The 22,686-nt window shown below is 41.8% G+C and overlaps 1 protein-coding gene across 2 annotated transcripts in view; it reads right to left on the reverse strand.

Annotated features, from left to right (window-relative positions):
- LGALS8 (galectin 8) overlaps window positions 1-22,686 on the reverse strand; it is an 892,437-nt gene that overhangs the window by 226,253 nt on the left and 643,498 nt on the right. For both annotated transcript variants that reach the window (XM_044059159.1, XM_044059152.1), the window contains one exon: window positions 7,366-7,457. In XM_044059159.1, the coding sequence (XP_043915094.1) occupies window positions 7,366-7,457 (92 nt within the window). The remainder of the gene's footprint in view (window positions 1-7,365; window positions 7,458-22,686) is intronic.

Consider the following 22,686-nt stretch of genomic DNA (forward strand, 5'->3'; position numbering starts at 1 on the left):
GTAAGGGCTTTCCAGCTGAATGAAAGGGTGTCCACTTTCCATGCTTGTGATAAGTCCGAGTGCAGAATCTCTGTAGCTGGCAGTTGTGAGGGGAGGCGAATAGATCTATGTCTGGGCATCCCCATTTCCCTGTTATCATGCTGAAGATTTGTGGATCTAGTTTCCACTCGTGAGGATCCATGAGGTTTCTGCTTAGTTCGTCTGCCAAAGTATTTGTCTTTCCTGGCAGGAATTGTGCTTGCAGGTGTACTTGATAAGTCAATGCTATATTCCACAAAGTCATGGCTTGTCTGCAGAGGGGGTAGGAATGTGTGCCCCCTTGCTTGTTTATGTACCACATGACTGAAGTATTGTCCGTCTTTATCAGCAGTTGTCCTGGATGAAGTAGGTCCTTGAAGGCTGTCAGGGCATTTTGTACAGCTAGCATCTCTTTTTGATTGATATGAAGATGAATTTGGCTTGTGGGCCATGTGCCCTGAATACATTTTCCTGCCATGTGCGCCCCCCAGGCATAATCTGATGCATCTGTTGTTAGTGTCTGCCTGGCAGTGGGTAAAGTGAATGGCTGTCCCTTGTTGTGGTGAGAGGCCTGTGCCCACCATCGAAACTCCTGTTGCAGGCAGGGAATGAGCGCAATTACTGTTTCCAGGCTGTGGCAATGTTGAGTCCAAACACTTTTTAGATACCATTGTAGTTTCCTCATATGCAGTCTTGCATATGGAATTAGTAGAATGCAGAATGCCATGAAGCCCAGAGCCTGCAGAATTTTTCTTGCAGATAACTGGGTCTTTGTTGCCATGTTTACGAAGTACGAAGTCAGTTGCCTTTGTTTGTCTGGTGTGAGATAAGCCATCTGGGCAGTTGTATTTAAGCTTGCACCCAGGAATATTATCTCTTGAGAGGGTACTAGTTTTGATTTCTTTTTGTTTACTGTGTACCCTAGGCAAATTAGTAGTCTTTTTACAAACGCCAGATGCTGTAGTAGAATATCTTTGGTCTCTACTTGAATAAGGCAGTCATCCAAGTAGGGATATATTTGAATTCCTCTTTGTCTGCAAAATGCAATTACTGGTGCCAGGCATTTTGTGAAGAGCCTGGGCGCAGTAGATAAGCCAAAGGGCAGTGCAGAGAATTGGTAGTGCATTGAGCCAGCTATGAATCTGAGGTATCTTCTGCAAGATTGTCTGATTGGGACATGCAGTTACAAGCTAAGCCTTCTTTTCCAGCATAGGCAGAAGCTGCTGTAGAGTCAACATTTTGAATTTTGGTATGTCCAGAAAAGTATTTAAAATAGACAGGTCCAGAATTGGTCTCCAGGCTTTGTCCTTTCTTGGTACTAAGAAAAGTCTTGAGTAAAATCCTTGTCCCTGCTCTTGTTGTGGCACTGGCTGAATAGCCCCCCCCCCCATGTCCATGAGGGATGAAACTTGTTTTTGTGCCTCTGGCCATTGATTGTGTGGCAGGTCTGGCATACCTTTTGCCTTTGGAAGGGTGGGAAAGTGTAACCTGTAGCCTTGAGAGACTATATTTAAGACCTATTTGTCCTGGGTGATCTTGTGCCAGTTTTGTGAAAAAAGGCCTAGCTTTCCCCCTAAGGGTGCTGCCAAAAAATAAGTGCTTGGCATCGGCAGAGGGAAGTCATTGGGACTGTTTTCTATAAGGCTGTGATTTGTCTTCTCCGCTTTTGGAGGTAGAAGCACCCCATTGTTTGGGCCTGTATGAGCCCTGGGGCTGTTGCCTGCCTCTAGGGCATCTGAATCTGTCTCTTTGTGGTCTGTCTGACACTGGAAAGGACCAATTCTTAAAGGGCCAGTTCCTGCTAAATCTGGGTGGCTGTACCTGTAAAAAAAACTTTACTGTCTGCATAGATTTAGCTTTATCCTCCATTTTCTTCAACACCTCTTCTGCCTTAACACCAAAGTATCATGCTGTAATGGAGCATCCAATAATTTTGCTTTAACACGATCAGGCAGATTCTGTTCCTTTAACCAAGCATACCTTCTAATAACAGAACCTGTAACAGTGGCCCTGCACGAGGCCTCCAGTGAATCATAGCCACATTGCAAAGTATGTTTTCCCACTTGTTCAGCTGCATGCAATAAATCCTGCAAATATTTGTTCTCAGAACATTCAGAATTTGTCAACATTTTTTGTTTTAACAAAGACATTAAGTATTGTTAATATTTGAGCATATGAAATTGACAATTTAAAGCCCTTACAGCCAAGGTAGCAGAAGTGTAAACTTTTTTCCCCCATCTGTCCAGTGCCCTACAATCTCTATCTGAGGGGACAGGGTTTTTAGCAGTAGCAGCCTTGACCCCTTTGGGACCCTGTGAAATAGTTTCTGGGTCATCAGCAGGGTTTTTATAAAGGAATTTATGGGAGTCTGGAACCCTGTAGTATCTGTCCGGCTTAACAGGAGCAGGAGGTAGAGTCTGGAGACAGGCTCTGAAAATCCATCATCTACTATGTCTAGAACAGGGGGAATTTGCAAGAGGTCTGTGCTGGGGAAGTAAAAGAAAGTCTCTAAGCCTTTTCTTAGAATCGGAATAATCTTGGCTCTCCCAGTGGAAATGCTCCCTCATGGTATGCAGTGTTTCCCCAAATGAGTAGTCCTCAGGAGGAGAAGCTGAAGGAACAGAATCTTCAGCATCAGAATCCTCATAGGGAGTAATAGAATATCCCTGTTCTGAAGAGGAATCAGAGGAAATGGAATCCTGATCAGAGGAATCATATTCAGTGTCTTGCCTAGGCCTCTTATCAGGAGGGGGATGGGAACATCTGATCAAAGTAATTAGGTCTTCGGCCATTTTGAGCATCTGTTTCTTAGGCATAGAAGTCTGTCCTGGAGAATGCTGTACTTGTTTCCTTGTCTTTAAAACTGTTTTAGACTTTATCTTGGATGATGAAGTAGGCTTTATATAAAGTTGTGTAGGTCTGAAGACACCCTCAGAAGCCGATGCCTGCTCAGCGGCTCCAGACCCATCTGAGGGATTAATTTCTGAAGGGCCAATACCTTGAGTATCCAGAGGCCTAGTTGTCTCCACGTGGGAGTCGGAGGCGGCCTGTAGCTCTGAGGTAGTGGGAGTCAGGGGCTGCGAAAGCACCTCACTGAACACTGGAAAACCGGCGACTGGCTTAGAAGAAGCTTTATCGTTGGTTTTGGACCTCAGATGTTTGTCCTTGTCTTTATCCTTGCGTTTTTATGAATTCCGGTCGTCCGTTGTTCCAACGGCATTATATAGTTAAACCTTCTGCCAAAATAATGAAAAGCAAAATCGTACCGACGCTTAATCGTGCGTTGATTAAATCTAGCACAAAACCAACAACTAGCAACGCCGTGGTCACGGCCTAAGCAAGGAATACAGTAAGAATGAAAATCCTTATGAGGTATTTGCTTCCCACAAGAAATACAATTGTTAACTTTTTCTGACATTGGTCTGAAGCAAGAAAAAAGTTTCCCCAACAGGATACTTAGCTTTATTGAAGACTTCGGATCCGAAATTCAGTTTTGAAAATCTCAGGAGTCGGCCGACCGGCACTTGCTAACTGCTTTTGCCTCAGGCACCGCGCGGCAAGAAAGACTGAAGAAAATGGCGTTGGCTGCATCTTTTATACCCCTGGTGCACTGACGTCAGGGAAGAGGCGACAGCAACCGACACCAGACCAGGACTTTGGAATTCAGGCCGACTGCGGGTAGCCTGCCAGCAGGATAACCCAAGTGTAATGACTGCAACAGTGAAACACGATGAACATCACCCGCAGAAGATGTGTTAAATTCTGTTCCACAGTGGCGGGCAAAGCTGCACTAGAGGAAGATGGGGAAAAAGGTGAATGGTCTGTGGGCTGAGCAGGGATCCCGACAGAAACACTAACTGTAGGCTGAAGAATATTATTTATTTATTTATTTAATTTTAGGTGCAACCGGATTTGATGGGGGGGTACCAGAGTTAAGATCCAACAAGTCATTGGAAAGAACACCAGCCAGAATAATAAACTGACAGTACTAGATGATGTATCACAATAAGCACTTCAACTTTCTAGTAATAAGTATGTTCCTACACAACTAAACTCTGCCAAACTGTGTTATCACAAAAAAAGTCTGAAATGTGTTCAGAATTATTTTACAACTTACAGAAGTTAAAGGATTTCCAGTACACAAAGTCCAAACACAAAATCAACCAGTGTGCCAAACCATTGTTAAAAATAATTCTGCACACTTTAACTATGTTAAACTGCCATAAAATTATGATTAATAGCAATTTAAAATATATATTTTTTGTCAGCAAGAGTAAATCTCCACACTACATTCAAATAACTTCATTCACTGTAAAACAGCGACCTGAAGTTAAAAACACAAAGAGCAGTAAATAATGTATAAATGATGGGAAAAAATCCGCCTTCTGCAATATTTTCCTTTCAAAAGATAAAAATAAATAAAGGCCTGTGCAACTGGATCCCCAATTTCCTGACTGGAAGACCACAAAATACCTGTGCTGGTAACAACACTTCAGGAAGTATTACAATCAACAGCAGAGTACCCCAGAGTTGTGTGCTGAGTCCTCTACTTTTCGCAATCCTTACCCATGACTGCTCTGCGAAACCTAGCAACAACACACATCATCAAATTTGCAGATGACACCACAGTGGTGGGAGTCATAAGTGTGATGACGAGAGTGGGTATAGGAATGAAGTCAACTCCCTGACTGAATGGTGTAGCAACAACAAACGTCAATAAAACAAAAGAAATAATTACTGACTGCAGAAAAAGCTCTGCCATGCATCTGCCCCTGAAGGTCAATGGTGAAAAAGTTGAGAGAGTCCAAACTACTAAGTTCCTGGTGGTACACATATCAGAGTATCTTTCTTGGAGTACAAACACAGGACAGCTAATTAAAAAAAGCCCACCAGCGACTACACTGCTTAAGAATGCTTAGAAAAACAAAGCTCTCTATGAATGCTCTAAATACCTCTTAAATAGGAGCCATCGAGAACATTATCACCAGCAAATGCACTGTATGGTTCTGGCTGAAAGAAGCTGCTGCAAAGAATAAGAACAGCCGAAAAGATCATGGACATTAGTCTTCCTGCCTTACAGAAGTGCTTTAAAATGAGATGTAAAAAGATGTCCCGCAAAATACGGCGTGAAACTTCTCATCCAGCATATGGTTGGTTCACTAAACTTACATCTGGTAGAAGGTTAAGGAGTATCCACTGCAGGACCCTCCAGATTCATGAACAGTTTTTATCCTACTGCAATAAGACTCATTAATGCAGACGTAAACCTGGATGTATCACAACTATAACGGTTATGCTCTCATTCTTTTCCTTTTTTTTCATACAGTAATTCTATTTATTGCTCTCTAAAATGAATATATTCTCATTCAAGTGCAATTCTAATCACTTCCTTATGTGCAATATCACACAATCTCACATCTGTGTGTAGTGCACTTTTCTTTTCCTGTGTTAATCATCTAGTATTCAGTGTGGTCCAGTGTATATAAATAGTGTACAAAAGCATGTGCGTCGGCTACCTAGACTTTTACTTTTTGTAATATAGTTATTTTTTTTTCTTTAATACCTATCATGTCTTGTCTTTTTGTGTATGTTTTTTCCTGCAAAAAAGCCGACACACGAAATTTAATTTAGGTAGCACTTGTGCTTCCTAAATGACAATAAACTTTCTTTGAATCTTGAATAAAGCAGAAAAGATAGGTGTGATTAATTTGCAGTTCTGACTGCACAAGACAGCCCACAGTACCTAACAGCACACATACAGATCACTTTATTCATTTAACATTTGTTGACCAGGAAAGTCCGACTAGGGCAGAGCCTATTTTCAGCAGAGGCCCAGGGAGAAATGCTCCAGACGCATGTCTTTGGAATGTGGGTGGAAACCGAAGTACCCAGAGGAAACCCACGCAAGGCAGGGAGAACATGCACACTCTGCAAAGAAGGCACCCTCAGCTGAGAATCGAACTAAAGAACCTCCTGCTGTGAGGTGACAACATTAACTGCTGCACAACTGCACCACCCACTTCTGACAGAAATACTTAAGTTTCCTCACAAACAATAAAAATGAGCATTTTTCAAAGACAGAAGTCAAACACCACTACAAGCAGAAATTCACACAGGAATCACTGTAAACATTGACAAAATAAAAAAAAATATATATATATATTTGTGGTCCCCAAAAGGGGCTTATCTGTACAGTAAAGTAAGCCATAAAAATCAGCAGTGGATCCTGTGAAGAATCAGATGACTTTGATGGCAGAAAAAAAATATTCACTTCCTGTGACAGTTGAAGGCTTCCCTCTCAGGATATGCTCAGCCAATCTGCTATTACAAGAAGAAAGAGTGAAGGGAGTCTGAGCTTTTGAAAGCTGACCAGTACTGCGTTATCTAGTTTGATAACCTAAAATCTCATTGAGCCAGTGGGAATGAATAACATTTCCAATGAGTGAAGCTGAGGAATAGATGCAGACTTCAGATCCTTACTTGGAAAGGAGAAGACTGAAGATGTTATGACTGCCTGTCCCTTCCCGGGGGGAGGTACAGTGTGCTTTATGGGTCAACCTTTTGACAGATGATGGTAGCCCACCTCCAATCACATGAGAAAAGTCTTCAATGAAACAGAAAAAGATCATCAAAAGCAACCTTGCACACAAAAAAGTATTGGATTCTAGCAAGGCCAGCACTAATGGCTGTTCCACTGCGGCTACTGTCTCGCAGATGTGGTGCAGGCCTGTAAACTCAGAGAACACCTTCATGTATATGGAGTGACTGTTAATATTGCAATAAGCCTCAAAGGAGGAAGACCAAGAGTAAATGATATGTGGAGGCACTCATTCTTGCTTTGATTACTATAGTTTTAGTGAACAGAGAAGGTGAGTACTGTCATCCTACAGACACGGTACTAAATGGCTGAGTTTTATGTTACAGAGCAAGTGAATACTGTCATCTTACAGACACGGTACTAAATGGCTGAGTATTCAGTAAGAGAAAGGGATATTCTGGCTGCCATTAAGGTTACTGACTGCAGAAGATGAGTTTAACTAGTGTCAGGTATAACTAAAATAATTATATCACAATGATAAATTTAGTAAACTTCTAGCACAGATACTTACTTGTGCCTTTTTTCCTATTATGAAGGAACATTTGTATCTGCTGCAGTACATATTTGAGGAGTCCTTACATTGTTCACTATGTGAATATCATGCAAAGAAGAAAGGATTACACAGAGCAAGCTGTAGCAGTTAAATACAAATGGGAATCTGCCACACACTTATTACAGATGTTTATGCAGAAAGAAGGTTCACTAGTAAACATTTTCAATTTCACAAGACAAACATTTCTATCACTTACAAGTCTGGGTTCTTGTTATCAATTTCTCCTTTAACAGCAATTGTGTAGCCTGGTTTCAGTCCACCATCTATGACACCCGAATAAGGAAGCAGCTAAAGGAAGAAGAAAAAATGTTACCTTCTTTGGTCATAGCTGTACCTATAGTCAAAGTTTTTTCTTCTGATATTGACATTTTAATATTTAGGTTTCAGTGAAAGCATACATTCAAAATACACCTACAGGATGACTAGCCAGTAGCAGGATTCTGGGTAAAGCTGTGCCTCATCAAGTACCAATGAGTAAATACTCACCATTTCCATTACCGTTTAACAGAACAACTGAAAACTGAAAATTACTTGGCTTATCTGCTTGCTTTGCACACGGATGAAAATTGCATCATTCTTTTTTGTGAGTGTGACGACGAAGGCCAATGTCATTGATTAATATGTGATGGTAAGAGGCAGTGTTCTCGTGATTGTACCACTGAATATCAAATAAGATGCAATAACAAATTAGCACTGACAGCACATGTGCACCATTGCCTCTGGTTATGACCAAAATCTGCCACACCAAAATAAAAAAATTGTTAATGCAGCTAAGAAAACTTGGGAACAGACTAAAAAAGATAATACAAAAACTGAGAAAATGGATGCTCTTGGATATTGATAGTAAGATATAAGCAGCGAAAATATTTTTACTCCCTTTAGTTTTATATATGGGTCAGGCCTATTTTTATCAACTAGAGGAGTAGTTGTGGACAATAATTAAAAAGAGTCGAAAGAATTTATCTGGGAAGGGAAGAGGGCAAAGGATGAGTGAGATAAGTTGATCCTTCTAATAGAACAAGGTGATTTAGGATTACCTGATTTGAAGGGTTATTTTACAGCTGCATAATTAAGGCAAATGCACAAAACACAAGCAAAAAGTTATAATTCAAAGTGGAAATGGAAAATGATGAAGCAGGGGGAAAATTCAAAAATTAAGGAGAAAATGGGATTTTGGATATTGATTGAAAGACTGCTACTAGGCCAATGACCCAAGGGCCCTTTCTAAGCCTAGCCAAGTTTTTCAAAAAGAATAATGATGTCCTGCATCCAAACAGGACATTGAGGACCAGGCATTTTTGTGTCCAAAAGTGACATGGGTGCCAGGCTTGGTGTAAACTTCCTATTCCCCATCCACTTGTCAAGGTTGTGCTTAAACTGGGTAATAGATGAACCAAGCTTCACAAGGATGGGAAGCCTGTTCCATAGGAGGGGCAGTCTCTGGGACATACATCTGCCTCTCCAACATGTTCGGTTTATGTCACAGACAAAATTCAGGTCCTTAGACCTTGTATTTCTGCTACTCTTTGACTTAACGAATCCCTAAGGAGAATAACAACAGCCATACAGAATATTATATTCATAAAGTTACAGGAAGTACTCTAACAACTGAGTCAACACTGGAATGGAGAAAGGAAACTTTGCCAATAGGGATGACTGCTAGTCAGTGTACAGAAAATAGGCAAGAGGGGGCTGGAATTTAATAGAGAAAACTGTCAAAGGAACCATGATATTGGCAGCAAATATCTAGAGAAGGAAAAATACCAGAATAAGACGAGGCCAAGAAGACATTTTGATTGCAGGCTAAAGACTGCCTTCCCTTCTAGGGATTGGTATCAAAGTATAGGCAAAGAGAAATCCTAACTGAAAGACCTGCTCTGGTAGAGTTTTTAGCTGACTCTAAAACATAATCTGCTGTTAAAAAGGAATAATTAGTATGGCATATAAAACATTGCACAATAACTATAAGATCAATCAGAGGAGGTTAGAAAAGACTGGGAAGAGAGACTGGATAAGTAATTTACAAGGGGACAATGGGAGGATATATGCATGGTTTCCACTTATGCAACAAAGTCTAGAAGGTTTGGGATTTTTGTTTGGAAATACTTGCAAAGGTATTTTTATACCTCAAGCAAACGCCAAAGAATTTTCTTCAGGTAGATGGCAACTATTGGACGTGTGATACGGAAGAAAGAGGAAATTGTGAACATATGTTTTGGAAGTATAAGGAACTGGCAGATTTAAAAAAATCATTTCAAAGTACTCTCTTAGAAATACTGGGTGAGCAAATGGGTGTAACTAAGGAAATGATTCTTTCAAGCTGAGACACAGGATATGAACTGCCTAGACTTGGTAAGGCCTTGTTCAGTTTAATTCTGTTTGCTGCCAAAAAGGCAAATACTAGAAAATGAAAGTCTAAATCTAAAATAACTGCATTTTAAATACTGATTATTGTAACAGAGATAAAAGAACTATAACTGGGAGCTGTGGAAAACGGAAGGAGCAAATTATATAGAAATAAATTGAAATTGTGAGAATAATATATCAAGAATATTACTCTGGTGGAGGAGTAATATTTAAGGGGAGGCAGGAATTGAGCAGTTTATGTAATGTTGGACTGACAGTTATAAAAAGAACATGTGACGTATAATGTATCTAACTAGAAACATGTTAATATGCTTTGTTTTATTCTGTGTTAATGTATGCTTGCCTGTGTCAACATGGGTAATTTAATAAAGGTGCGACAAAAACCTGTCACACCCAAATACATTATACACAGAGAACTGCAGAGCACAGTTATAATCACTGGCTTCCCAAGCCCTTGTTCTCACCTCAGTTTTTCCAGTACTAACTTATCAACAGTAAGTGAAACTTGCCAAATAAATTTTGGATATACAAACACATATGTACCTATTGTTTTCCAGGAGGATCACAGGCTATTGATATCTTTCTATTACCAGTACCCATTTATATCTCTTTGCAGTAATGATCACACCAGCTACACCCGTGTTGCACACCAAGAACACAGTTACTGCTCATTTTTAAAAAATAAGCCAACCGTGATACAGCAGAAATCATTTTAATCCATACTCATAAATACTTCACCTTATTGTGTCCCCAGAAATATGGGTACTACTCAACCAGTGTGCGTGTGCAGATAAATTATTTACAGTTATAGCCTTTGCTTTATCTTCATTAAAGTTATACTAAGAAAATATCTGAAATTGTTTCAAAATGTTCCACAACACTCAAATGTCCTTTTCTGGACTTATCAAGTAGAAAATAATATCATCTGTAAACAAAGACAGCTTTTCTTGAGAACCACACAGTACAGTTGTGTACACTTACCATAAATGTAGATGTTCAAGTGTATTCACTGTTGCAGTCATTACATTTGGGGTATCTGCCTACAGGTAGCCCTCAGCCGGCCTGAATATCAAAGTCTTGGATTCCGGTGTCAGATGCTGTCTCTTCTAACATGACATCAGGTCGTCAGGGGTATAAAACATGCAGCCGATGCCATTACATCAGTTTTTCTTGCCCCAGATGTCAGGTGCCCCAATAATGGGAAGTAATTATATGTTAGGTTACACCTCCAACAAAAAGCAAATACAACCAAACAAAAAGGAAGGTAGAGCCAAGAGAAGTCAGTATTGTCCTTGGTTTGTCCTGTTTGATCTTTAGCAGAACCTTTGAGATAAGAGGCAAAGGGGGAAAGGCATAAACCGAGAGGCTTTCCCAGGTAAAGGACAGGGCATCCAATTACCAAGCTTAACTGTGGTGAGTCCTTGTGCAAAATTTGTCCAATTGGTATTTCTGGGGGGAGGCAAACAGGTCTATTTCTGGAGTCCCCCATTTGTTCCTCAAGAGGTTGAATATTTTTGGTTCCAGTTTCCATTCGTGTGGGTCCATGAGATTTCTGCTTAGGTCGTCTGCCAGTGAATTTAGCTTGCCTGGCAGGAATTGAGCTTGTAGGTGCACTTAGTAACTCAAGGCTGTGTTCCACAGAGCCATGGCTTGTCTGCAGAGAAGGTATGAGTGGGTTTCCCCTGCTTGTTTATGTACCACATAACTGTGGTGTTGTCTGTCTTTACCAATAATTGTCCTTGAAGAATGTGGTCCCTGAAGGCTGTCAGGGAATTCTGTACAGCTAACATTTCCTTTTGGTTGATATGCAAGTGCATCTGACCCGAGTTCTATTTGCCCTGAATGCACTGCCCTGCCAAGTGAGCCCCCATGCATAGTCTGATGTTTCTGTTGTTAGGGTTTGGGCAGCAGGGGGTAGATTGAAAGGGAGCCCCTTGTTGAGGTGGCAGGTCTCTGCACATCAAAGGAACTCTGTCTTTATACAAGGAATGACAGGAATCATTGCTTCCAGGTCCTGAGAATGTTGTCACCATAGGCTTTTCAGATACCATTGTAGTTTCCTCATATGCAGTCTTGCATATGGAATCGTACCTTCGTTGAAGGTTGTGCATCAGTGCTGGAAACTCGGTATGTAAAAATCTACTGCCAATCATTAGCGGACCGGAGTTCCGCTGTGGCGACCCCTAACCGGGAAAAGCCGAAAGATACAACAACAAGAGGCCATTAACCCCAGGGCTTGCAGAATTTTGCTTGCAGAAAAGCTGGGTTTTTGTGGCCAGTAGTTTGAAGTAGGCTGTCAAATAAACTTGTTTCTCTGGCGTGAGGAAAACCATCTGGGAAGTTGTGTTCAAGCTTGCTCCTAGGAATACAATCTGTTGGTAGGGTACCAGATGAGATTTCTTTTTATTTATGGCATACCCCAGCGAGATTAGAAGTTTCTTTACAAATGCCAGATGTTTTAATAGCATGTCCTGGCTTTCTGCCTGAATTAGACAATTGTCCAGGTATGGGTATATTTGAATATTTCATTGCCTGCAAAATGCAATGGCTAGAGCTAGGCACTTTGTGAATACCCCGGGCGCAGTAGATAAGCCAAAGGGAAGTGCAGAGAACTGATAGTGCATGGAACCTGCTCTGAAGCGTAGGTATTTCCTGCAAGATTCCCTTATTGGAATGTGCAGGTAAGCTTCCTTTAAATCTAAGGCTCCCAACTAGGTATCTTTGCCTAGCACAGGAAGCAGCTGTTGAAGTGTTAGCATTTTGAATTTTGGGATTACCAAAAAAGTGTTTAGAATAGAGAGGTCCAGGATAGGATGCTAGGCGCTGTCTTTTCTGGGTACCAGAAAAAGTCTTGAGTAAAAATCTTGTCCCCTTTCTTCTGCTAGGACCGGTTGAATAACCCTGATACTTAGAAGAGAGAGAACCTGCTGTTGAGCCTCTGCCCACTGATTTAGGGGTAGGTCTGCCCAAACGTTTGGGGTTGGTAAGGTGTGGAAGTGGTATCTGTATCCTTGGGAAACTATATTTAAAACCCATTTGTCCTGGGTAATGTGTTCCCAGTTTTATGCATGCAGGGCGAGCTTTCCTCCTAAGGGAGCAGGCAGTTGAGCAGGGCTTGGAAGGGTTAAGGTTAAGTCATTGTGGCATTTTTCCATAGGGGTGTCTTACTACTTTTAGCTTTGGAAGTGGGAGCCCACTGCTTAGACCTGTGTGTAGTCTGAGACGGCAACCTAGGTGGTCTGCTGTTCCTGGGTTTGGACTGAGAAGGCATGGAAGAGACTGAAAAGGACCAATTCTTAGAAGGCCAATGCCTACTAAATCTTGGAGGCTGTACTTGCAGGAAATCTTTAACAGTTTGCATACATTTAGCTTTTTCCTCCATCTTTTTAAGGACGACTTCTGCTTTGTTGCCAAACAGGTGGTCTTGGTTTAAGGGAGCATTTAGTAATTTAGCTTTAACATGATCTGGCAAGTTTTGCTCCTTAAGCCAAGCATGCCTTCTAAGTACAGACCCAGTGACAGCAGCCCTGCAAGATGCTTCTAAAGAGTCAAAACCAAATTACAAGTTTACTAACTTGTTCAGCAGAATGCATTAAATCCTGTAATTCTTTATGTTCAGCGCAGTCAGGAATCAACATCATTTTCTGTTTAAGTAGTCCCATAATATGCTGCTGATACTTTAACATCTGAAAATGGCAATTTAAGGCCCTAATGGCCAAAGTAGCAGGTGTATATCTTCTTACTCCATCTGTCCAAGGCCCTGGAGTCTCTATCACAGGGGGTAGGGTTTTTGGCAGCAGTAGCCTTAATGCCCTTTGGTCCTTGGGAAATGGTCTCTGAATCCGCAGTAGGATTCTTGAAGAGGAACTTGTGAGAGTCAGGTACTCTATAATACCCGTCAGGTTTTCTGGGAGCTGGAGGTAAAGTGTCTGCGGCCAGGCTAGATTCCAAGAAGGCATCATCTACAATGTCCAGAACAGGAGGGATAGCTAAAGACCTGTGTTTAGGGAGGAGTAAGAACTCCCTAAGCCTCTTTTTGGAGTCAGAGTAATCCTGGCTTTCCCAGTGGAAATGCTCCCTAACAGTGTGCAAGGTTTCACCAAAAGAAAAAATCTTCTGGAGTGGAAGCAGAGGGAATGGAATCCCCTGCATCAGAATCCTCATAGGTGGAAAAGGGCAAATCCTGGTAATCATAAGAAACAGAAATTTCAGAATCCTGATCAGAAGGAAAATCAGTTCTAGGTCTCTTAGATGGGGAAGGCTGGCTTACCCTAATTAAAGTAATAAGGTCTTCAGCCATTCTAAGCATTTGTTTTTTAGGCATATGGGCCTGACCATGCGGTTTGGATGTCAGTTTTCTAGGCGGTGGTCAAGTTTTAGGCCTTGATGGAGAAGTTGGCGTCTGTTTAAAATGCAAAGCTGTAGACCTGAATACACCCTCAGAAGCCGATGCCAGCACAGCGGCTCCAGACCCATTCAAGGTAGAGACATCCGCAGGTTCCGTAGTCAAAGAAGCATCTCGCGGCATACCGGACTCCGAATGGGTCTCAGTAGAGGTATGTGAATCTGAAGTAGTGAGTATCAGGGGCTGCGAAAACACCTCACTGAGTACCGGCGAACTGGCGACTAGCTTAATGGAAGCGCTGGCAGTTTTGGACCTATGTGGTCTGTCTCTGTCTTTATCTTTATGTTTTTTTCGGAATATCGGTAGTCAGATGGCTTACTGAAGCCATTTCTGGATAGTTAAACTGAGTACCAAAATAATCTGTTGAAAAAATAGACCGACGATGAGTAGTTCGTGGGTGGAATAAGGCACAAAACCGACAGCGAGGGACATCGTGGTCTGGGCCTAAGCAAGGAATGCAGTACGAATGAAAATCTTTATGAGGTATTTGCTTTCCATAGGTAAGACAATTGTTAACTTTTACTGACATCAGTTAAGAGCAAGAAAAAGGATCCCCAATAGGGTACTTAGCTTTTTTTGAAGACTTCAGTTCTGAAAATCAAAAATTAAAATTTCAGGAGTCGGCTGATAGGCACTTGCGAACTGCTTCTGCTTCGGGCACTGCGCGGGAAGAAAGACTGATGTAATGGCGGCGGCTGCATGTTTTATACCCCTGATGACCCTACGTCATGGAAGAAGAGTCAGCATCCGGCGCTGGAATCCAAGACTTTGATATTCAGGCTGGCTGAGGGCTACCTACAGGCAGATAAAGTACAGTTTTGTACCTACCATAAATGTAGATGTTCGAAGAGCCACATTGCTGCAGTCCTTACACTTGGGTAGTCCGCTGTCCTCGGTCGGCCCGAATATCAAAGTATAAGGCTGACGTCGGTCAAGGCGCATTTGACTGACATCAGGACGTCAGGGTACAAATGCGCATGACCAACATCATATCCTCAGTCTTTTCTTGCCCCAGATGTCAGAAGACCCTAAAAATAAAGGTCAAAACCAAAAGACAGCAAACAAACAACCAACTATCCTAGCACTAAAAATATGTACAATATATACAATATACATCATATTGACAACCCAACCCACACAACCACCTCTAACTACAGAGGGGAAGGAGGGAGGGTAAATTGGACTGCAGCAATGTGGATCTTCGAACATCTACATTTATGGTAGGTACAAAACTGTACTATGTTCTTCATCTCACATTGCTGCAGTCCTTACACTTGGGTAGAATCCCAAAGCAGAGGTAAGGGAGGATGGCCAAACTATAAGGAAGCAGGAGCTGCCAAAATGCCCTGCAAAACAGCAGTGGCAAAACCAGCCCTGGATTTAGAGTAAAGTGGCAGGTGATAATGCCTAGAGAAAGTATGCACTGAACTCCAAGTAGCTGCCTCCAAAATATCCTTAGTTGCCACCCCCCTCAAAAAAGCTGTCGAAGTGGCAGTAGCCCTAGTGGAATGAGGCCTAATCCCAGCTGGAATCTCCTTGCATGATGGGAATAACAGAAAGCAATGCAACACCCAATCCACTTAGAAATAGTTTGTTTTGACACAGGTTTGCCCTGAGAACTCAAAGCAAAAGAAACAAATAACTGCTGAGACTGCCTGAACCCTTTAGTTTTGTCCAAATAATATCGCAACTGCCTGTGTACATCTAAAGTGTGCAAAATCTTTTCCCCTCTATTTTGGGGATTTGCATAAAAAGCAGGCAAATGAATAGTTTGGTTTAAAGCCACACTAGAAACCACTTTAGGCATAAAGGAAGGATTAGTACGTAAAGATACCCTATCCTTATGGAAAATTAAGAAAGGCTCAACCGCCATAAGGGCCTGCAACTCAGAAACCCTTCTTGCAGAGGTAATAGCCAACAAAAAAGCAGTCTTCCATGATAAAAACTTTAATTCAGTAGTAGCTGCAGGCTCAAAAGGTTGTAGAGTGAGTTTCTCCAACACAAAATTGAGATCCCAAGCAGGAGTAGGAGCTCGTGGGGGTCTTATATTCTTTGCCCCTCTAAGAAATTGCTTGAACAAAGGATGAGAAAACAATGGTGGGTCACAATCATAGTGAGCGAAATTGCTGCAGCATGAACCTTAATAGAAGAGAAGGACAAACCTTTGTCCAGTAACTCAGTAAGATATTGAAGAGCCACACTTAAATTAGGCTCAGAAACATCAAAATCCTTTGCTGCACTCCAAAATAAAAATCTCTTCCATTTACCTGCGTACACTTTCCTTGTACTAGGCCTTCTAGCTTCCAAAATAACATTCAAAACTTGCTGTGGAAGTGGAGGCCCACTATGGTTCAAAACAGAATATGCCAGGCTGTTAGGTGCAGAGAGTGAAGCTTGACATTGAGCAAATGACTGTCCTCCTGAGACAACAGGTGTGGAATCGAAGGCAAAGGCCATGGAGGCTTCCACCAGGCTTCTCAGTAATGGGTACCAATGCTGTTGAGGCCAATCTGGAGCTATCAAAATCATCCTTGGCTTGTCTTGTCTGGCCTTTAGTAGTACCTTTGGGAGGAGAGGCAGAGGCGGAAAGGCATACACATGAAGATTGCTCCAATTGAAAGAAAGAGCATCCACTTTCCAAGCTGTGGGATGAAACCTTTTGTGCAAAACTTTGGCAGCTGGTGGTTTAGTGGAGAAGCGAACAGATCTATGTCTGGAGTTCCCCATGACACTGTCAATTTCTGAAATACATGAGGATCCAATTTCCACTCGTGGGGATCCATAATTTGTCTGCTCAACACATCTGCTAAGGAGTTCTGTGCTCCGGCAGAAACCTTGCCTGAAGATTTAGCTGTAAACTGAGAGCAGTCTCCCACAAAATCATTGCTTGCCTGCATAGAGGATAAGAATGTGTTCCGCCTTGCTTGTTGATGTACCACATGACAGTTGTGTTGTCTGTTAGAATCAACACCTGCCCTGGAAGAAGTAAATCCTTGAAAGCTATTAATGCAAACTGGACTGCTAACATCTCTTTCAAGTTGATATGTAGATGTTGTAGTCTGGCAGGCCACTTGTCTTGTATCCACTTTCCATTCAGATGAGCTCCCCAAGCTTTGTCTGAGGCATCTGTCGTTAGAATCTGACTCGCCTCTGGCCGGGTCACAGAGAGTCCCTTGTTTAGGTGACATTCCTGAGCCCACCACAACAATTCCTTTTGAATGCAAGGTATTATTTGAATGACAGTGTCCAAATCCTGGCAGTGCTGTGTCCATACATTTTGAGATACCATTGTAGCTTCCTCATATGCAGTTTGGCATTGGGAAGCACCAGAATACAAGATGCCATGAACCCCAAGGCTTGAAGGACTGTCCTTGCAGTCAGCCTGGACTGATGAGACAACTGATGAAAGTAAAGGGAAAGATTCTTTTGTTTGTCCGGGGTCAAAAGGCCATCTGGGATGCTGTATTCAGTCTCACACCCAGAAAGCACATGTCCTGAGAGGGTACTAGACTGGACTTTGTTTCGTTCACAGAATACCCCAGGCATCTTAGCACTGCTATCACATAATCCAAATGATGAAGAAGCTCGTCCCTTCCTTGAGCCAGAATCAGGCAATCGTCCAAATAAGGATAGATCTGTATTCCTTTTAACCTGAGGAAAGCTATCACTGGAGCCAGAACTTTCGTGAACACTCTGGGCGCAGTAGATAAGCCAAAGGGCAATGCAGAGAACTGATAATGAGAAGTCCCAGCTCGAAAACGCAGATACTTCCTGCAACTCAGTCTGATAGGAACATGAAGATAAGCCTCCTTGAGATCCAAAGTTACCATCCAATGATCTTTGCCCAGCAGAGGTAAAAGCTGCTGTAACGTCAACATTTTGAACTTGGGAATGTCCAGATAAGTGTTGAGGATAGATAAGTCCAAAATTGGTCTCCACGTGTTCCCTTTCTTTGGTACTAGGAACAGGCGAGAATAAAATCCTAGGCCCACTTCTGGCATAGGGACCGGCTGTATGGCCCCTATTTGGAGTAACAGAGAAATTTGCTTGTGAGCCTCTATTCTTTGTTGAGGAGGAACGTCTGGCATGCCTTTGAAAGGAGGCAAGGTATGGAAATAAAACCTGTAACCGTGGTGTATGATATCCAATACCCATCTGTCTTGGGTAATTAAACTCCAATTTTCTTTGAAAAGTGCCAACCTTCCTCCCAAAGGTGCTGCCAGACGAGAAGGCTCTGGCAGCTGAAAAGGTAGGTCATTGGGTCTGTTTACGAAAGGACTGACCCCTGCCCTCACCAAGACTGTGCAGGAGAACTCCCTGTTCTAGGCCTGAAAGAGCCCTGAGCTCTGCCCCTACCACGTCTAGATCTACCCCTAGACTGGGAATCATAAGAAGGATACGTCCACCCCTTAGTAGGCCAATTTCTAGTAAACTTTGGAGGCTGAACCTGCAAAAAATCTTTAACAGTCTGCATAGACTTAGCTTTGTCTTCCATTTTCTTTAAAACTGCCTCAACAGGAGAACCAAACAACACATCAGATTGTAAAGGAGCATCTAAAATCCGTGTTTTAACATGGTCAGATAAATTCTGATCCCTCAGCCAGGCGTGCCTGCGAAGAACTGACCCAGTGGCAGCCACCCTAGACGAGGCCTGTACAGCATCAAAACCACATTGCAAAGAATGCTTACCCACCTGTTCAGAAACATGTACTAAGTCTTGTAACTCTTTACAATCAATACCTTCCGCCAGAGCATCAACCTTAGACTTCAAATGTGAAAGGAGATAGTTTTGGTATTTCAACATGTGAAACTGACAATTCAAAGCCCTCATAGCTAGAGTGGAAGAAGTATAAACTTTCTTTCCCCATCTATCCAAGGCCCTGGCCTCTTTATCTGTAGGAACCGGATTCTTGACAACAGAAGCTTTAACACCTTTAGGCCCCTGACTAACAGTTTCTGGGTCTGCCCTAGGACTCTTAAAAAGATACTTATGAGCTTCAGGCACCCTGTAATACCTATCCGGTTTAACAGGAGCAGGAGGCAAAGAATCAGGATTAAGAGAAGCCTCTGTAAAAACATCTTCCATCACACCCAAAACAGGAGGTATAGCCAAAGGCCTATGCTGTGGTAAAAACAAAAATTCCCTAAGCCTTTTCCTGGAATCAGAGAAGTCCTGACCTTCCCACTTAAAATGCTCCCTCATGGAATGAAGAGTTTCTGAAAAAGAAAAATCCTCAGGAGGAGAAGCAGAAGGAGTAGAATCATCCACATCAGAATCAGAATAAGGGGAATACTCCTGCAAGTCTTCAGCCAAAGACTCTGAAACATCCGAAGCCTGCTCAAAACTCCCTAGCTCAGGCTCCACCCTAGGTCTCTTATCAGGAGGGGGCAAAGAACCCCTAATCAAAGTAATCAAATCTTCTGCCATTTTAAGCATATGCTTCTTGGGCACAGTTCCTGAAGAACTAGGGGTGACACCAACTGAAGCTAAACCTGGCCTGCCTCTGGGAGAAGCCTTGGAAACAGAAGGAGAGGGCCTAACCACCCTAGGAAGGGAGGGGAGTATAGTAACCTGAGAAGCCCCATCAGCCTGACCTGCCTCCTGAGAGGCCACATCCTGCAACAACAAAGTCTCTCCCTGGGATCCCAAAGAAACCTCCGGTGGAACCACCGGCTCCACCGACACCTCTAAAGAACTGGCGTCCGGTACGGACGGTTCTTCTAGCCTAGGCTTAACTGCTTTGTCCTTGCGCTTCTTCGAAGAAGCGGGCCGGAGCATCCGGCGGCATTTTATAATTGCACCGCTTCGAAGACTAACCTGGCACAATCTAACCTTCTCTTTATAGTGCGCTTATTGAATCTAGCACAAGAGCGACACCCAACAACGTCGTGCTCAGGCCCTAAACAAGGAATACACAAAGTATGATAGTCTCTATGCGGTATCTGTTTCCCACAAGAAATACAATTATTCACTTTTTCTGACATCCGGTAAACCACTGAGGCAAGAAAAACTAAAATATTCCCCAACGGGTACTTAGCCAACTTTGACTCGGTCTGAAACTCCGAAATCGAAAAATTTCAGAACGCCAACCGGCACTTGCAATGCTGCTTCTGCATCGGACCATGCGGCAAAAAAGACTGAGGATATGACGTCGGTCATGCGCATTTGTACCCAGACGTCCTGATGTCAGTCAAATGCGCCTTGACCGACGTCAGCCTTATACTTTGATATTCGGGCCGACCGAGGACAGCGGACTACCCAAGTGTAAGGACTGCAGCAATGTGAGATGAAGAACATCCCAAATTTAATGACTGCAAAAGTGAAACACGAAGATCATCAATTATGTTCTTGCATTTCTGAGTCCCTTATTTTCTCCTTCCTTTTCCAATGGCTCTAAATATAAGGCAAACAACAAAAGGGAAAGAGGACGCCACTGCCTGGTTCCTCTGTTCAAATACAACTTATCGAGTTGAACCTTACATCTTTAATTCTTGCCTCCAATCCTTCATATACCATCTTAATTAAACTTACCATACAAGGGAATGCAAATATTAATGCTTCCATTGTCCTGTTCATAAAATCCCAGCTTACTCTATCAAATAATTTCTTTGTATCAAGACCCACCAAGATTATCAGTATTTTCTAACATTCTTCTTCCCTCTGGATCAATATTGTTCTATAAATGCTGTAAAATGTTTTACCTCCCTTCCGCAAAACCACATCGGTTCATATCTATCAATTTTGCACCTTTGCCATTCTTTAGTTCGTATAGGCATCAACTTCCATTACTTTGAAGTAAAAACCAATATCAAAAAGCTCTGGCTGAACAAGTTTGCAAATTAAGAGCAGTCAACTGAAACCCCAAATGATGTTGCCATCTTGCAGGAAGTTTTGTGTCATATAAATAACTGGTGGCAAAATCATGGACTGAAACTGCATATGAAAGAAATGTATTATCATACCCACTGTGAAGTCATTTACCCCGGAACTACCACATTGACAATGCGTCCCTAAAAGATGATCCAGTTATTTGGGAACTTATCCGGTCAGTGACATAACTTTAGACCAACATGTGTCCACTATCGTAAGAAAGTCCCTCCATATTTCATAGCTGATAAGAAAAGGATTGTGTCTAAATCTAGGGACATCATTGTCTCCCTTTACTCAGCCCTGAACTGGACAGTCATTGAGTATTATGTTCCCTTTGGCAAGCATCTTTCCAGATGCATGCAACAACTAGAATGCAACATAAATACCTTACTAAAAGGATACAAGGTCTAAACAATATGTCCCATGTGGACAGACTCAAAGTCCAGTCATTATACACTGCATCCTATAGACTGCTAATAGGCGACTTATGTCTGGCATGTAAGGCATCCTCCAACTCAACATTGATGGACTTACTGCATATCAGCAACTCAATGGCATCAGACGTACTCAGTCTAGGCATCTAAATATCTTTTGCAACATCAACTGAATGGTTTGGAGGGACAGGTTTATATAGCAGGGGATAATGCTGCTGTGGAACAGACTCCCCATTCACGTAAAACAAAGCTTATTCCTGTCCATATTCAAGCACAATTTGGATCTTGGATGAGAAATAGAAATTTTGCTTTATCCCCATGCATGAGTCCCTTCAAATTAGTTATTATCTCTAGGAGTAATACAGTCCTATTTGACACCAAAGGCCCTTTGGCAAGAGGGACAGGTTAATTCAAGCACAAAAAGGAAAAATGGACAGGCTTAAAATGGCCTGCAAGTGCAGCTAGCCTAGTACTTACCTATGAACCTATAAACACTTCATAATAATAGTTTAAACTTGAAATGGGACTGACTACATGAAGCTGGATCTGCCCGGTCTTTATTCTCTTTAGGTAATATAGCCACCACAGCTTTCTTGTAAGATGCTAATGCTTCCCCTCCCTTTAAAATATGATTAAACAAAGTATTCCATAGTTTTATCACTTTTTATTATTCTAAAGTCCAGACTTCCACAGAAATGCAATCTGTTCTTGGTGACTTCTCTGCCAATTAATTATACGTCACCATTTTTTCTCATCTCCTCATATGTTAACTATTCGTTGTTGAGCATCATTTTCCTCTAACCTTGGCATAACTAAGTCTTCTATAAATATTTCTTAGTGCTCTTCTTGGTTTACACATTTTTATGCTTTATACAAATTTTCATAAAATTTCTAAAATATCTGTAATACCACTATAGGATCCCTTTTTATTTTTTCTTGCTATGGGCTTTCTTAAGTTTGGTTTTCTACTTTCTGTTGCCTAATGAATTATGCTAAAAGTATTTGTGCTCTGGAGTTGTTATCAAAAAACAGCTGCTTAATAGCAACCTTTCCAAACTCACGTATACTATCCAAATGCTCCCTTTTTCCCTTTAGCACTTTGCATTTGCTTCTCTTCTTGCTTTGTGAGATTCCCCTTATTGTGCAATATTTTAATCTAGGTCAGTCTCTTTCTCTTGTACTTCTACTCTATTTTTCAGCTCTATTTCATTTTATCTCACTCACTAGATACTCCTTGTGAAGAAATGTCTATCTTTATTAACTCTCAAATAATTTTTATTATCTATTTCTTGAACACATCTCTTTCTAGCAGGTAGATGGGAAAGTGCCACGGTTTCATTTTTACTTCACTACACTACATTTTTATCTTAGTTTTTACTGATGCATGACCTGAAACAGTTATTGGATGTAGGTCAAAGTTTTCAAAGAAATGCACATTCC

Source organism: Protopterus annectens, chromosome 1.part2 (genome assembly GCF_019279795.1).
Source record: "Protopterus annectens isolate FY-2018-M chromosome 1.part2, PAN1.0, whole genome shotgun sequence".
NCBI classification, from domain to species: Eukaryota; Metazoa; Chordata; order Ceratodontiformes; family Protopteridae; genus Protopterus; species Protopterus annectens.